Genomic DNA, 15,642 nt, shown 5'->3' with positions numbered 1-15,642 from the left:
CCGGGCTGGACGCGGCGACAGGCGGTCCCCGCCGAGCCCTCGGTCTGCGGAGCGGCCGCTACGGCCCTGCCTCCGCCGCCTACAGCGCCTGCCGGGCGGCCGAGCGTGGCTCCCGCGGCGACTCTGCGGAGCGCGCCGGCCCGGCCAGTAAGTAGCCGCTCGCCCGCCGCCCGCTCCCCGTCGCCTCCGGGCGCCTCCCGCCGCCGGCCGCTGCCCCTGCCCGGGCGCCGGGCGCCTCCACCCGCGGCGCGCCCTCCCGCGTGGCGCGGCCTCCGCGGCGCGCGGCGGGGAGGCTCCCGGGCGCCGCGCCCGCCCTCTGCCCAATGGCTTTCGCCGGCCGGGGAGTGGGGGGCGTCGCCCGGGGGGCGCGGAGCCGCGGCCGGGGTGGGGCTTGTGCGCCCCGCGCGGCCGAGCGAGGCGGCCGTGCCCGCCCGAGCGCGCGGCCGGCCGAGTGTGTGCGAGTGTGCGTGTGCGCGCGCGTGCGGGAGTGTGTGAGCACACGCCTTCGGGGGGCCGGAGTGACACTGCAGTGGGCTTCTCCCTGGCTCCCGCCCTCTGGCGGCTCTGCCCCACGCCTGCCGGCCCCGCGATTGCGAAGCCGCGTGGCTCCCTCATCTGCCCGAGCCTCCCTGCCCCTCCACCCCTCTCCGGTCTTACTTTTCCTTTTACCCGGGGCTGGGGGCTGCCGGCCGCCCCGCCACTGGTGCAAACACCCAAGCAGCCTCCCGTTTGCGCCTCAACCGAGTGTGCTCCGCTAGTCTTTCTCGGGGGTTCCTCCACGAGCCAGCCTGAGGCTCCCCCATCCTGGGAAATTGTTTTGTTGGACTGCCGTACCGAGGCTGGTAAAGCTCCAGGACTTTATTATTATTTCGATTCTTTTCCTTTCCCTCCCATCCCGGGCAACGGAGCAATGAAATTTCCAATCGAGACTCCAAGAAAACAGGTGAACTGGGATCCTAAAGGTTGGTATTTCCTACTTCTGGCCGCCCTGGCCCTGCCTCCATCCCCGGCGTGTGCGCGCGCATGCCGGAGTGCAAGCACCCAGGCTCCCGGCGATGTGTGTCCGGGGGCTGGAAACCGCGCCTGGGGGCTGCAGCGGGGTGGGAGACGGGCGGAGGCCGCGTGGGTGCCGGGCCCGGATCGCGCCTGCCCTTGGCCCCTAACATTGTCCCTCCTGGACTGTTTCAACATCTATCTAAAGACACACCAAGCAGGCTGTTTGGCTTGAGATTGCACAAGTGTCGGTGTTTGCTTCTGACTTGGTGTGTTAGTGTGTGTGTGTGTCTCCTTTGTTTCTGGTGATCTTTGTCTCTGGCAAAGATGGGTGGGGTGCCTTCCCCTGGACGTGGAGCTTCCCAGCCAGCCCGGGGTGTCCCCAGCGGGAAAGGTTTCCTGGCAGCAAGTGAGGCTGCGCCTCGCAGCAGCAGCCCCTGGAGGTGGCCCTTCTCTGGGGCGCGCGGAATAATGAAGCCCCTGGGGGCCTTCCCGATCTTTGCTCAGTCTTATCACCAAACCAGGCGGCGAGTTTGGCTCCGGTGGAAGTAGAAGCGGGAGGGAGGGGGTGGTTTTCCAGAAGGGTGGGGCTGCTGAGGGCTCGGGGAGGGGCGCTTTGTGTGCCCCCAGCCCGAGTAGTAGTGTAGCGTACAGGCTCTCATAAATGCTGGGCAGTGTTCCCTGGACTTAAAAGGGAGCGGTTTAGACAGATTTGTGTGTGCCCAGGGTCGGCCGCTGCGTCTCTAATTAGCATACAGATGTTAAGGCTGCTCCTGAGCAATCACTCTGCCAGCCGAGCAAGTTGAAACCTCCTGTCCAGTTTTGACAAGAATGCTCTTGCTTTTGCCATGCCTTTGACGAACCTTTCTCTTAGCTCATCCGAAGGCTGAGTTGGGCAAGACAACGCAACGCCTCTGTGCAAGTTGGGGTTGAAATTTGCCTGATGTGTGTGTATCTGTGTGTGTGTGTGTGTGTTTATTACGAGTGTGTTTCTTCTTTTCTGTTTGGAAGAGAGGAAACCCAGTCATTGTTGAGGACACGTCTTAGGAATCGACCAGCTTCTTGAAGACAGAGTGAGGAGATAATTGCCTATTCTCAGCACCAGGGCTGTTCTATCTTGAATACAACCCAGACCTTCTATTTTCTCTCTCCATCTCTGGAAATACGGAATTGTGCCTTTTTTGGTCTGTTTGTTTGCTTTTTTGGGGGGAGGAATCCTTTCAAAACATATTCGTTGAATATCTACTACAAACCAAATGCTGTCGCAGGTGCAGGAAATAGTCAGAATGGTACAGACAAAAAGCTCTGTCTTTTCGGAGTCTATAGTGAGACTTAAATCAATCATTGCACAGGGAAGTGCATAATTACAAGTTTATATCCTGTTCCATGTGTTCCAGTATGTTTCATGAAAAAGAGCACCAGGGGTTTGAGAGAGCGTCTGATGGAAGAGACTGACAAGAACCAGGGGAGATGGGTGGTCAGGGGAGATAGTCAGACGTGTGTATTGAGACTTGCAGGATATGTAGGGATGAACTGGCTAATGAATAGGGCAACTTGCAGAAGGAGAAACAGCAAGTGCAAGGGCCCTGAGGCAGAGGCAGTGTGTGTATTTGCGGAACTGAAAGCAGGTTTCCATGGCTGGAGCAGAGACCAAGAGAGCATGTGTTTTGAGGCGTGGCTGGTGAAACCATGGACTCAGATCCTAAAGTCTGGTGGTGTTGCAGGTAGGGGAGAATTGTGGATTGCAGTGCTGGATAGTACTTTTTATCTTAAGCCACTGAAGTGTTTCAAGCTGAGAAGTGACGTGATCTGCACTAAGTTTTGAAGCAAATGCTCTGTGGGTGTGAGGGACCAGACACAGTAGTGGAGTGGGCCGGAGTGGTGGCCGTGGGGATGGAGCCATGGATGGACTGGGGAGCTCGGGAGGGCACAGGCTTTGTGTGAAGCAAGTGTGGAGTGGGGTGGCTGGAATGACTGGGAAGAGCGAGGGCAGGACCAGTCTTGGGGGAAAACGCCTGAGTTCAGCCCAGGTCTTGCTGAGTGGGAGACGTGCCCGAGTCATTCAGGAGGTGGGTCAAGTGGGCCGTTGTCTAAAATATCAGATCAGGATTTTCCAGGAGCTCTGATAGGGAGGGCCGATTTTGTGAAGCTTGTCATGGCTTTTAAAATGCATTTCTATGTAATCATCCTTCTACCGTATTTATGTCACAGTGATAAGCACAGATGCATCCCGTATTTTACAGCCTGAAACAGTGAAGAAGCAAGCAAGTAGCACCTATGGTCACAACCAATGGTGCTAAAAATGAAAAGACTGCGATAAAAGTCACAGCAGTCAGTGAGCAGTCATTGCATGCCCGGTGTCTGATGCACGGAACTTCATAGTTACGCTCACAGTAGTTATCTGATGCACAGTGTTACTGTCCCCACTTGACACCTGATTGCCATCGGGACGCCCCTGAGCTGCCTTCCAATAATATATTCTGACTTCAGGCACAGTTGTTGCTGAAGTTGTGGGTGGCAGTCTTTCCTAGCCAGGGGGTAAAGGCAGTGGGAGAGTCGGGTGTGACGGTGCCCTATCTCACACCAGTAGAGAACTCGTGCACATTGATTAATGGTTAATTAAATTGTTAATTAAATTATTTATTGTTATTTAACCAGAAGATTCATTTATTCAGTCTTCTTTTTTAATCATAAAAGAAAGTTGTTGTCTACTTGCTGTCCTGTCTCTTTTGTGGCCCCAAGGACTGTAGCCCACCAGGCTTCTCTGGCCATGGGATTTCCCAGGCAAGAATACTGGAGCCGGTTGCCATTTCCTTCTTAAGGGGATCTTCCCAACCCAGGGATCAAACCCAAGTCCCCTGCATTGCAGGCAGATTCTTTACCACTGGGTTACCAGGGAAGCCCACAGAAGGAAGAGACGATCCTAATTTTATAGGTGAGGGAATGGAAAACAGAGAGGTTGAGTAACTTATCAGAGGTCACATAGCTAGTGGGTCGCATCAAAATATGAGCCCTTAAACACTCTTCCCCTCTGTCCCTCATGTTACTGAGACCTCTGTCTCCTACCTGGTGAGGATCCCAGAGCTCAGGGACTGGAGAAGCGCCTTTCAAGGAAGAAGAGAGAAGAGGGTGAGGGGGTCGTGGGGGAGGAGGAGGAGGGCATGGAGGCAGTGACTCAGTCTTGGTACCTCATCCCTTTCTCCATTAACCCATCTAACCGTTCTCTCTCCATCCACCTCCAGGGGAGGGGTTAGTCCTCGGTCACGGGACAGGCATTGGGTCTGTTCTTTGGAAGTTCGGGTTTCAGTTCAGTTCAGTCGCTCAGTCGTGTCCGACTCTTTGCGACCCCATGGACTGCAGCTGTCCAGGCTTCCCTGTCCATCACCAACTCCCAGAGTTTACTCAAACTCATGTCCATCGAGTCGGTGATGCTGTCCAACCATCTCATTCTCTGTCGTCCCCTTTTCCTCCCACCTTCAATCTTTCCCAGCATCAGGGTCTTTTCCAATGAGTCAGTTCTTTGCATCAGGTGGCCAAAGTGTTGGAGTTTCAGCTTCAGCATCAGTCCTTCCAATGAACATTCAGGACTGATATCCTTTAGGATGGACTGGTTGGATCTCCTTGCAGTCCAAGGGACTCTCAAGAGTCTTCTCCAACACCACAGTTCAAAAGCATCAATTCTTCAGTGCTCAGCTTTCTTCACAGTCCAACTCTCACATCCATACATGACCACTGGAAAAACTATAGCCTTGACTAGACGGACCTTTGTTGGCAAAGTAATGTCTCTGCTTTTGAATATGCTGTCTAGGGTTTACATAGACCAAAGGTGTTTAGCAAGGGGGAGATGAAGGTGAATCTAGTGTCATAATAGGTATGAGGAGGGGAAGTTCCTTAGAAGCAGGGTATGAAGGGAGCTTCCCTGGTGGCTCAGCCAGTGAAGAGACCGCCTGCAATGCGGGAGATCTGGGTTCTATCCGTGGGTTGGGAAGGAAATGGCAACCCACTCCAGTATTCTTGCCTGAGAAATGCCACGGACAGAGGAGCCTGGCAGGCTATAGTCCTCGGGGTTGTAAGAGTCGGACACGACTTAGCAACTAAACCACCACCAGGGTATGAACAAGCTTGCACCTTCAGGGGGCTCTGCTCACAGATTTTGGAAGGAAGTTGTAATTATGTTTTGCTTACGGCCCTGTTACCTGACAACTTAATAGCAAAAGATGAAGGTGGTTTGGGAACAGATTGGTTTTGATTGCACTTGGGTGAATTAAGCAAAACACTGTCAAGAGGTTTAGGTGGAGAAATAAGACCTAAGTGTAAAACAATTATGCTCTGGTGAGCTTTTGGCCTTCCTCTGTATTTGTAAAGCTAAGCCTTTAACGCAGAGTGACTGTGGAAGACCTACTCAGAAGGAGGTAGGCTCTAAGTCTTGGCTTTCAGAGTAGGACTTGCATACATTTAAAATTGTTGGGATCTCTTCTTGATGATGTTCGCCTGAATATTGGGATTGATCGGCTGCTTTTGTGTATGCTGAAAGCTTTTAAAAACCAAGAAGATCCGCAAACACTATCTCTACAGCTCGAGGCAAGCATATCATCATGGTGTGAAACACTGAGTCGTGGAGCAAAAGAATTAGTTTCTAAAAGAAGCTGTCGCAGTAACAGCTGTGTGCCGTTGGGCTGCTCACGTGGCCTGTCTGCACTTCGCTTTCCGTCCATGTGCCAGGAGGCCACTGACACGACCTCTTTGACCCTGTCTCGTCAGCATCCCCTTGGTCTGACCGCTGGGCCACCTGGCTTCCTTCTGTTCCGCAAGGAGATCAGATGAGTCCCCTGTCTCAGGGCCTTTCTCGCACTTTCCGTGGCTTATAAATGAATGTTGGCGTAGCTGGCTTCTTTCCGTCCTCTCGGTCTCAGCTCACACGTCACCTTGTTAGCAGGGATTTCCCTGTTGCATCTAAAAACCTTGCCTCTGGTTCCCTGACCCTGTCACTTCCACCGTGTCCCCCGCTGAGTTGTCTTCCTGGTACCTGTCGTGAGCTGAAACCAACTTACTTGCTCACGTGTCACCTTTGGTGCCAGCCTCCCTGGCTAGTGGGTGGGCTCCACAGGTAGGAATGTTCCCTGCCCTGTTCGCTGTCTTCACCCCAGGCTCTGGGGGGGGCGGTGCCCAGCACTTAGTGGATGCTCAGTAATCTTTTGCTGAATATATGTAGGGATACAGGGATGGATCAAAGAGGGTCTCTAAGACTTGCAGCGTGATGAAACTTTCAGTGCTCTTTTTCTTTTTAATTGCAGTGTAGTTGCTTTACAATGTTGTGTTAGTTTCTGCTGTACAGCAAAGTGAATCATCTACGCATAGACACACAGCTACTCGTTTTTGCATTTCCTTCCCTTTAAGAGCACTGAGCAGAGTTCCCTGTGCTACACAGGAGGTTCTCATTGGTCATCTCTTTTATACATAATCGTGCATGCATGCCAATTCCATCTCCCTGCTCATGCCCTCATCCACTCTTGGTGTCTGCATGTTTGTTCTGTCCATCTGTGTCTCCATTTCTGCTTTGTAGATAGGTTCATCCGTACCATTTTTCTGGATTCCGCATATATGTGTTACTATTTGACACTCGTTTTTCTCTTTCCGATTACTCTGTGTGAGAGTCTTTAGGTCCATGCACATCTCTGCAAATGGCACAGTTTTCTTCCTTTTCACAACTGAGTAATATTCCACCATCTACAACAGCCAGAACGTGGAAGCAATCTGAATGTCCATCATCCGAGGAGTGGAATAGAAGATGTGGCCCATGGATGCCATGGGAGATCATCTAGCACTCTTTTAAGCTACAGGTGGCAGAGGACAAGTGTCAGTAGGATGGCAACACCCTAACTGAGGAGGCATCAGGAAGGACTGGCATTCCCACCTCCTGGCGAGCGCCCAGCTCTCCAGAGCCTCCAGCAAGCTGCTTTCTGTCTGTTCGCCTTTTCACCAGGAGTGGGGGTGGGCAGATGTGGCCTGGCACAGATTCGGTTGGTGTCCCAGGAATAATTTAGCACATATTGGCCATTGGCGCGTCGCTCTTTTTGGGTATTTAAATCTATTTGAGAAAGAAGCAGAGCTTCCCTGGTGGCTCAGTGGTAAAGAACCCACCTGCCAATGCAGGATGCTTGGGTTTGATCCCTGGGTCGGGAAGTTCCCCTGGAGAGGGAAACGGCAACCCACTCCAGTATTCTTGCCTGGAGAATCCCATGGACAGAGGAAGCTGGCAGGCTACCGTCCATGATGGTGGCAAAAGAGTCGGACACAATTTAGCCACTAAATAACAACAGTAACAACAGAGAGAGAAGCAAGGCCTTAGGGCCAGAGCTGGATTTTTTTTTAAGCTGCATTTTTAGTGAATAGTTTAACGCAAAATTCCAGAGAGGCCTGTATCGTATGTGTATATTGCCTTTCAGTTTACAGAATGCTTTTTACAAATGATCTCATTTGTTCTTTAAACAGCCCTATTTTTGTCAATATTGGAGTCTTAGATTTACTACCGATGGGAATAGAACAAGTCAATGGCTTCCCTGGGGGCCCAAGGCTGCAAACGGGCAGTGCCAGCCCAGGCCTCCTCATGCTTATGTGCAGGGCAGCTTCCCTCACGCGTTCTTCTCTTCCAGGATTTTTGTCCATTCCACAATCTATCATTCTTTCTGATCCGAAAGTGTATTCACAGATTTCTCGGAGAGATTTAGAGGAAGAAGTCTTTTGGCTGACGAGTGAGCCCTTAGGGTTGATGGTGGTTTTCTGCAGGTTGTACTTCCACTAGCTGAGTTCTGTTGAAGACCCTTTGTCCCATGAGTTCAAAGGAAGAGCCTTGGGTCTCACTTCTGCGCTCTTGGTTCAAAAGAGATTTTGGTCCCTTGCGAATATGAGCCACGCTCAACCAGTAAGACGGATGGAGTGCAATCTTTATTAATGTGTTTCCAAACACACATTTGTATTGCTTAGATTTTCTGGAAAGAAAATAATCTATGTTGAATTAATATCCAACTTTCAGGAGATCAGCTTTCCAAATGGGATTAGTAATATGCCAGAATCAGCACAATTATCCTAGAAAGTAAAGAAGGAAGATGTTCCAAAGCCAATCCGGGCCCAGGTTTGGCTCAGGTTCTTTTCCGGGGGAGCTCCAGTCTTTTGCGGATTCCATTGATCGCTGGGTGGAATGAAGACGGGGTAGGTTCACTTTGCTATTCTACCCTGCTTCTGAAACATCTGCACTTTGGCTCCGTGTGACTCTGCTCAGGCCGTCACAGGAAAATATCCTAGACTGAGTGGCTGAAACAACAGAAATTTATTTTCTCACAGTTTTGAAGACTGGAAATCCGAGATCAAGGCACTAGCTGGTTGGTGTCTGGTGAGAGCTCCCTTCCAGGGCTGCAAGTGGCTACCTCCTTGCCATGCCTTCCTGTGACTTAGCGTGCCCGGGGGCCTCTTCTTCTTCTAAAAGGGCACCAGCCCTATCAAATGGGAGCCCCACCCTTAAGACCTCACTTGATGTTAATTACCTCCTAAAGGCCCTACTACTAGTTCAGTGGCATTTGGGATTTAGGTTTCAACATATGAATTTTTTTTCTTGGGGCGGGGAGGGGATGCAATTCATTCCATAGCGGGCTCTTCATGAGCATCATCTTAAATCAGATGCATTTAAAAAATACAAACTACATCTTGCCCCAAACTGGAAAATTTCACAACAGCTGAGATAATGGTTTTTAATGTTGGCACAGTGCTAGGGACCCACTGTTGGCTAAAAAAGGTAAATTGTACCTTTTTTTAAAAAGGAAAAAAAAAACAACTTGTTTTTAATTCTTATTTTTGTTTTTTACCTTTGTCTGTACCTTTGTCTGTCTTTTTTAAAAGACAAACTTTTATTTTCTATCAGCGTGTAACTGCTAACAGTGTTGGGGTAGCTTCAGGTGCACAGCAGAGTGTACACTTAGGCCTGTATCCATTCTTCCTCAAACTCCCTTCCCATCCAGGCTGCCACAGAGCAGAATCGAGCAGAGGTCCCTGTGCTACACAGTAGGTGCTTGCTGGTTATCCATTTAAAATATAGCAGTGTATACATGTTGACCTCAAACTCCCTAACTAGCCCTTCCCCCTATAACTGTAAGTTCATTCTCGAAGTCTGTTAACACTTTAAAAAAATTATTTATTTTTGGCCATGCCGCATGGCATGCAGGGATCTTAGTTCCCTGACCAGACCCGTGCCCCCTGCGGTGGAAGTACAGAGTCTTAACCACTGGACCACCAGTGAGTCTCAAATGTACCTTTTTTGAGGTAGTGGAATCATTTTCCTTTTAGTCCATGGGGAATTAGAGAGTTTAATGATGAAAGTGAATGAAACCATTTTACTGAAAGCCAATTAGGAAGTCTCAGTTTGGACATCTCCCTTGGCTGAAGCTGGAAGGTGGGTAAAGGTGACCGTCTTTGCTCTGCTCAGGTTCTGTTATAAAGGGCACTTTCTGGGTGAGCCAGCTGGGGTTAGACTTGGTTAGGGGCTCGGCTCTGCCTGGCTTGGTTATGGAATCTGCCCCAACGTGGCACCAGGAACACGTTGGTCTCCCCGTCCTGGCAGCTTTCCCACAGAGGTCAAACGGACCGGCCGCCCTGGGGCTCTGTTCCTAAAGGTCCTCTCCGTGGACTCCTGACTGTGTCAGGGTCATTACTGGATGGAGAAACAAAATCCTCATGTTTATGCCTAAAACGTCTATTTGTGGTTTGCAGACACAGTGAAATTTTTCTTTTTTCCCCTCTAAGTGTCTGGGACTGAGTAGTGTGAATTGAAAATTGAAAGCTGGTGTCCTCGTCTTCCATGTAGGGTTGTCGTGGGGGTTGAGGGCCAGAACCATTGGCACAGGGAGGGGTGGTCCCAGGGAAATGACGCATTCCTTTTCTTTCATTCCCAGAGCCAGGGAGGCAGTCGGGGGTGGGCATAAGAGGCGGTGTGGAGGGGTAGGTGGGCAGGATTTCAGGGAACTCGTTTCCGTTCTACCAATGACTTTACTTTCTTTTTTCCATGGGGGGGGGAACTTTGAAGCAAAGTGGAATGGTGGCGAAGTGTAGAATTTGTAGAGTCCTTGTTGCCGTGAACGTGTGATCACGGGAGCTCCCCCTTCCGCCTCCCCTTCTGTTCTTCCTTCATTCATTCTCCCTGCTCCACACCCCCACCTTGCCCTGTTTTCTGCAGAGCTCTGATCTCAACTGCTATCTCTTATGCAAAGGGTTCTAGTTTTTATTCATCCAGTTCCTGATGTAGGCGCAACAGTAATGTTAGCGGTTTAAAAAGAAATGCTTGACGAGTCAATGCAGATTTGCTCAAGTGATGGAGAGTCTGAAAGTCACGGTGACCTTTGCAGAATGGGCTAAAATGCAGATATTTGTAATTCTGTCGTACTGGCTAGCAACAATTTTACTATCGAGAAATGAGTTTCTAATGCGTAAGCAGCCCTGTGGGTCCCCAGATAACACATCAAATATGTCAGCAGGATAAAAACAGTGTAACTTAGCAAATTTAAGGTGATAGGAGCCTGACAGGCAGAATGGAGATGCTCAGTGTCACATGATGTTGGGCAGTTTGAACCTTCACTTCACCAGCTGAGAATGTTGCTTTCGGCCAAAGGCATTCATGCCTCATGGTGGGATTTGAGGCCATATGGGAAGAAGTTTAGTAGTATGGTTCAGCATATGCCTCCTTAAAATAACTGGACAGGCATAAATGTATCTTCTGTTCATTTCACCTAGCCTCTGGGCTAGAGCGCATCACAGGAGCTTAGGGTGGGAGGCTGTGGGTGCTAGTCTCAGCTCTTCCACTCTTGTGGAAAAGGAGAGAGTTGGGGCATGGACTGATGAGACGCCTTCATGCCCTGGTAGTCTGAGAGTCCAGTCTGAGCTCCATCACTGACCAGTGGCTGATTCGGGCAAGTTGCTTCGTTTCTCTGTGATTCGGTCTCCTCATCTGTAAGGTGGAGATGATGACAGCCTACACTTCCTTGATTTGTCGTGTAGATTAAATGAAGTGATATTCACAGAGCTCTTAGAAGAGTGCTGGAGGGTAATAAGCCCCCCTGCCTGGTACTGAGTCCCATTGTTATCACGGTTGCAGGGGTCCCTGTTCTGCAGAAGTCAGGAAAGACTCACGCCCTTCAGAAGCATCTGGTTCACCCTCTAGACCATTTGAGAGGGTCTCTTATTCCAGAGGCCCCTCCTTTTGGGGACTCTTTAGGCTCCCTGTATTCTTTAATTTTTTTTTTTTTTTTAATTTGGCTGTCAGTTCAGTTCAGTTCAGTCGTGTCCGACTCTTTGCAACCCCATGAACTGCAGCATGCCAGGCCTCCCTGTCCATCACCAACTCCCGGAATTCACCCAAACTCACGTCCATCGAGTCAGTGATGCCATCCAGCCATCTCATCTTCTGTTGTCCCCTTCTCCTCCTGCCCCCAATCCCTCCCAGCATCAGAGTCTTTTCCAATAAATCAACTCTTTGCATGAGGTGGCCAAAGTACTGGAGTTTCAGCTTTAGCATCCTTCCTTCCAAAGAACACCCAGGGCTGATCTCCTTTAGAATGGACTGGTTGGATCTCCTTGCAGTCCAAGGTACTCTCAAGAGTCTTCTCCAACACCACAGTTCAAAAGCATCAATTCTTTGGTGCTCAGCTTTCTTCACAGTCCAACTCTCACATCCATACATGACCACTGGAAAAACCATAGCCTTGACTAGATGGACCTTTGTTGGCAAAGTAGTGTCTCTGCTTTTCAATATGCTATCTAGGTTGGTCATAACTTTCCTTCCAAGGAGTAAATGTCTTTTAATTTCATGGCTGCAGTCATCATCTGTAGTGATTTTGGAGCCCCCCAAAATAAAGTCTGACACTGTTTCCACTGTTTCCCCATCTATTTCCCATGAAGTGATGGGACCAGATGCCATGATCTTCATTTTCTGAATGTTGAGCTTTAAGCCAACTTTTTCACTCTCCACTTTCACTTTCATCAAGAGGCTTTTGAGTTCCTCTTCACTTTCTGCCATAAGGGTGGTGTCATCTGCATATCTGAGGTTATTGATATTTCTTCCAGCAATCTTGATTCCAGCTTGTGCTTCTTCCAGTCCAGCGTTTCTCATGATGTACTCTGCATGTAGGTTAAATAAGCAGGGTGACAATATACAGCCTTGATGTACTCCTTTTCCTATTTGGAACCAGTCTGTTGTTCCATGTCCAGTTCTAACTGTTGCTTCCTGACTTGCATATAGGTTTCTCAAGAAGCAGGTCAGGTGGTCTGGTATTTCCATCTCTTGAAGAATTTTCCACAGTTTCTTGTGATCCACATAGTCAAAGGCTTTGGCATAGTCAATAAAGCAGAAATAGATGTTTTTCTGGAACTCTCTTGGCTGTGCTGTGTGTTAATTGTGGCACGTGGGATCTAGTTACCTGACCAAGGATCGAACTGGGGCCCCCTGGATTGGACTGTGAAGTCTTAACCACGGGGCCATCAGGGAAGTCCCAAGGCTCTCATATTCTTATGCCGAGTTTAAAACACCTAGGCTGTTCTCACTGAACCAGAGAAAATAATAAAGAAAAAACATGGCTTGGAATCATAATACTCAGTCTGAGTTATTGTTCTACCAATTTTAGTAGCTATGTGAACCTGGACAAGTCACTTACGCTTTTGGAGACTTAGTTTTCTCCTGGGTAAAAAAAAACAAGAGAGAGCATAGTAACATTCGTTTCACATTTGCTGAGATGATCAAATGAGATGATAAATGTGAACAAGATTTATAAACTAAGTTGTCAACCAACATTTCTCAAAGTGTGTTCGATGAGACACAAGTGATCTTTCCAGAGGTTGTGTGGAAAAGAAAATGTTTTCTTGGCCATGTGAGATTGCAGAGTGGCTTGTTCTCATTTCCTCCTGGAGAGTTAGTACTGCTGTGTGACAAATGGCCCCAGCGTTTAGTGACTTAAGCCAGTGATCAGTGTTTATGATCTCTATCAGGAATTCAGGATCCACGTAGCTGGGTTGTCTGGCTGGGGGACACTTGTTGGTTGTAGGCAGATGTTGGCTGCGGCTGGCGGTCATCTGAGAGCTTGACTAGGGTTGGGAGATCTGCCTCTGAGGTGACTTGCTCATGTGACTTGCAGATTGCTGCTGTCTTTGGGACAGACCTCACTCCCTGCTGCTGTGAACCTTTCCACAGGCTGCTTGAGTATCCTCACAACATGGCCAACTTCCTCCAGAGTAAGCCCTTCAAGAGGGAGCACAGTTGGGCCTTTCATGCCCTAACCTCAGAAATCTGTGTGCACACAATGGAATTGATAAAGTATTAAATGAGAACAGAGTAGATATGATTAGGACCTCTGGAACCCTAATGGTAAACTCATTTTAATACTTATTGAAAGAATGAAAGTATTTAAAATGATGCACAATGTCCTAAGTCTTCCTAAATCAAGATTTTGGTTAACATGCTTTTAGGAATATTAAAAGCAGAGTGAGTTTTTTTTTTTTTTTTTAATAAAGCATAAAATGGTTCTAAATATAAAGTCATGTAAAATTAAAAAAATAAATCATACATTGTTATTATTACCATAGTCTTTGTTTTTTCTTCTAGTTTTATTGAGATATAATTGACATAAAACAGGCATTTGTTTTAGGTGTAAAACATAATGATTTGATTTCTTTATCTATTGTCAAATGATTCCCACAATAAGTTTAGTCAATATCCATCACTTCACATTTGTTAACAATTTTTTATGATGAGAAAACTTTTAGGGTCTATTCTCTGAGCAACTTTCAAATATATATCAGAGTATTGTTAACTGCAATGACCATGCTATCTATTACATCCCTGGGACTTATTTATCTTACAGCTGGAAGTTTGTACCTTCTGATCACCTTTTCTCAGTTCGCCTACTCCCCACCCCACTGCCTTTGGTAGCCACCAGACTCTTCTCTGTTTCTCTGAGTCTTGTTTTTTTAGATTCCACATGTAAGTTGGATCACCCAGTATCTGTCTTTCTCTGACTTATTTCCCTTAGCATAATGTTCTCAAGGTCCATCTGTGTGGCCGCAAATGGATTTGCTGCCTCCTTCTTTTCATGAGATGTGAGCCACCACGTTTGGGAGGAGGGGTGATTAAATGCACTTTGGAAGGAGAGAGTGTCAAAGAATTTGAGGAAATATTTAAAAATCACTGTAAGCATTTCCTGCTCAGCTTACTGAATACATACTGAGCGCCGGGCATTGTGCAAAGCTCTTGAGAGACATCATCTCATGTAGTCCTGTTTCTTGTCCAAAGAAACACATGAGATGATTATCCTGCCTTCTGAATGAGGAGGCTGAGGCCTGCAGAGCTTAAGCAACTTGCCCTAAGTTACCTCATAGCTCTGGGCTGAATGCTGGGGGTCTGTTAGCTCTGGAGTTCTTAGGTCCACCTCCTCCGCCTTCCAGGAGAAGCCTGCAGGGTGGAAACTGTGTTGATTGTATTTAACCCTGCGTTTCCCACTTACCCTGCAATTCCCATTTACCCCTCTCATCACCCACTGCTCAAAAGGGTATTTGAGAAAGAGCGAGCCTGATGATGATTTGTATAAGATACGAATATATGGTCTTACAGTAGGTTGCAGCATACCACCCAGTCCACGCAGATACAGATACAGATTTTTCGGATACAAAAAGCATCTCCGGAGGCTGTCTTGTGTGGGCACCATGCTCCATGTAGCTCTAGTAAGTTTCCACCAAAAAGTAACCGTGTGATGCACCCTAGTTGTTCTCACTGTGAAACCAGAGGTTGAGGGAGGCAGCTCGGGACCCACTTCTTTTGCAGATCATCCTTCTTGGACAGCCTTCTTTACATGTTCAAAGCCTGGCTTCCCCGGTGGCTCAGACAGTAAAGAATCTCCCTGCAATGCAGAAGACCTGGGTTCAGTCCCTGCATCTGGAAGATCCCCTGTAGAAGGGAACTGTTACCCACTCCAGTGTTCTTGCCTGGAGAATCCCATGGACAGAGGATCCTGGTAGGCTACAGTCCAGGGGTCACACGACTGGGCAACCAACACTTTCACTTTGGATAAGGCCAAGACAGGACATCCTTCAGGCTGGGCAGTGGAAGTCTCAGGGAATGGGTGTCTGGTGTGTTTCTGTGTGTGTGAGGGAAGCACAAGTCAGAACGTAGCCAAGGCGCCAGGGACTGGGGGTGCTTGCGGGGTGGACCCGGCACGCAGGGAGAAGTCATTCTCAGACTTGTTTGGAGTAAACATACTTTTTAATTTTTTTTAACCACCTTGTTTTTTCTGCATATTCTTGAAGGGAAAATGATTTCAGGAAGCAGGATGCGTCTAATGGCTTTGAGATTCCCACGTTGCCAAACACCCGGGTTATTCCCGAGGCAACTTTGTATTCTGGGGACAGTTCTGTGTCCGGGCAGAGGCGGGTGAGCGCGGTGTCTTTTGAGTGCCTCCCTAGGCTTTGTTGAGTCCGTCACTGCTTCCACAATAGGGCCAGGAGGGGCCCTGGACGGGGTGGGAGTGGATTGAATGAGGCTGCCTGAGGGGCCTGTCGCATTCCGGAGCCGACTCTCAGGGCGTCTGTAACCATAGCAACCGAGGGCTGGAGCGCTCTCAG

General features: G+C 48.8%; 1 protein-coding gene across 1 annotated transcript in view; it reads left to right on the top strand.

The window, feature by feature from the left end:
• Nucleotides 1-360: 360 nt before the first annotated feature.
• Nucleotides 361-15,642, top strand: part of KCNK10 (potassium two pore domain channel subfamily K member 10) — a 156,567-nt gene continuing 141,285 nt past the window's right edge. The window contains exon 1 of the mRNA XM_015473318.3: nt 361-962. Within this exon, the coding sequence (XP_015328804.2) occupies nt 911-962 (52 nt within the window). The 5' untranslated portion in view covers nt 361-910. The remainder of the gene's footprint in view (nt 963-15,642) is intronic.

This window comes from Bos taurus, chromosome 10 (genome assembly GCF_002263795.3).
Source record: "Bos taurus isolate L1 Dominette 01449 registration number 42190680 breed Hereford chromosome 10, ARS-UCD2.0, whole genome shotgun sequence".
Classification (NCBI taxonomy): domain Eukaryota; kingdom Metazoa; phylum Chordata; class Mammalia; order Artiodactyla; family Bovidae; genus Bos; species Bos taurus.
Note: the sequence above shows the minus strand (reverse complement) of the source record. Positions and strands in the feature narration are given on the sequence as shown.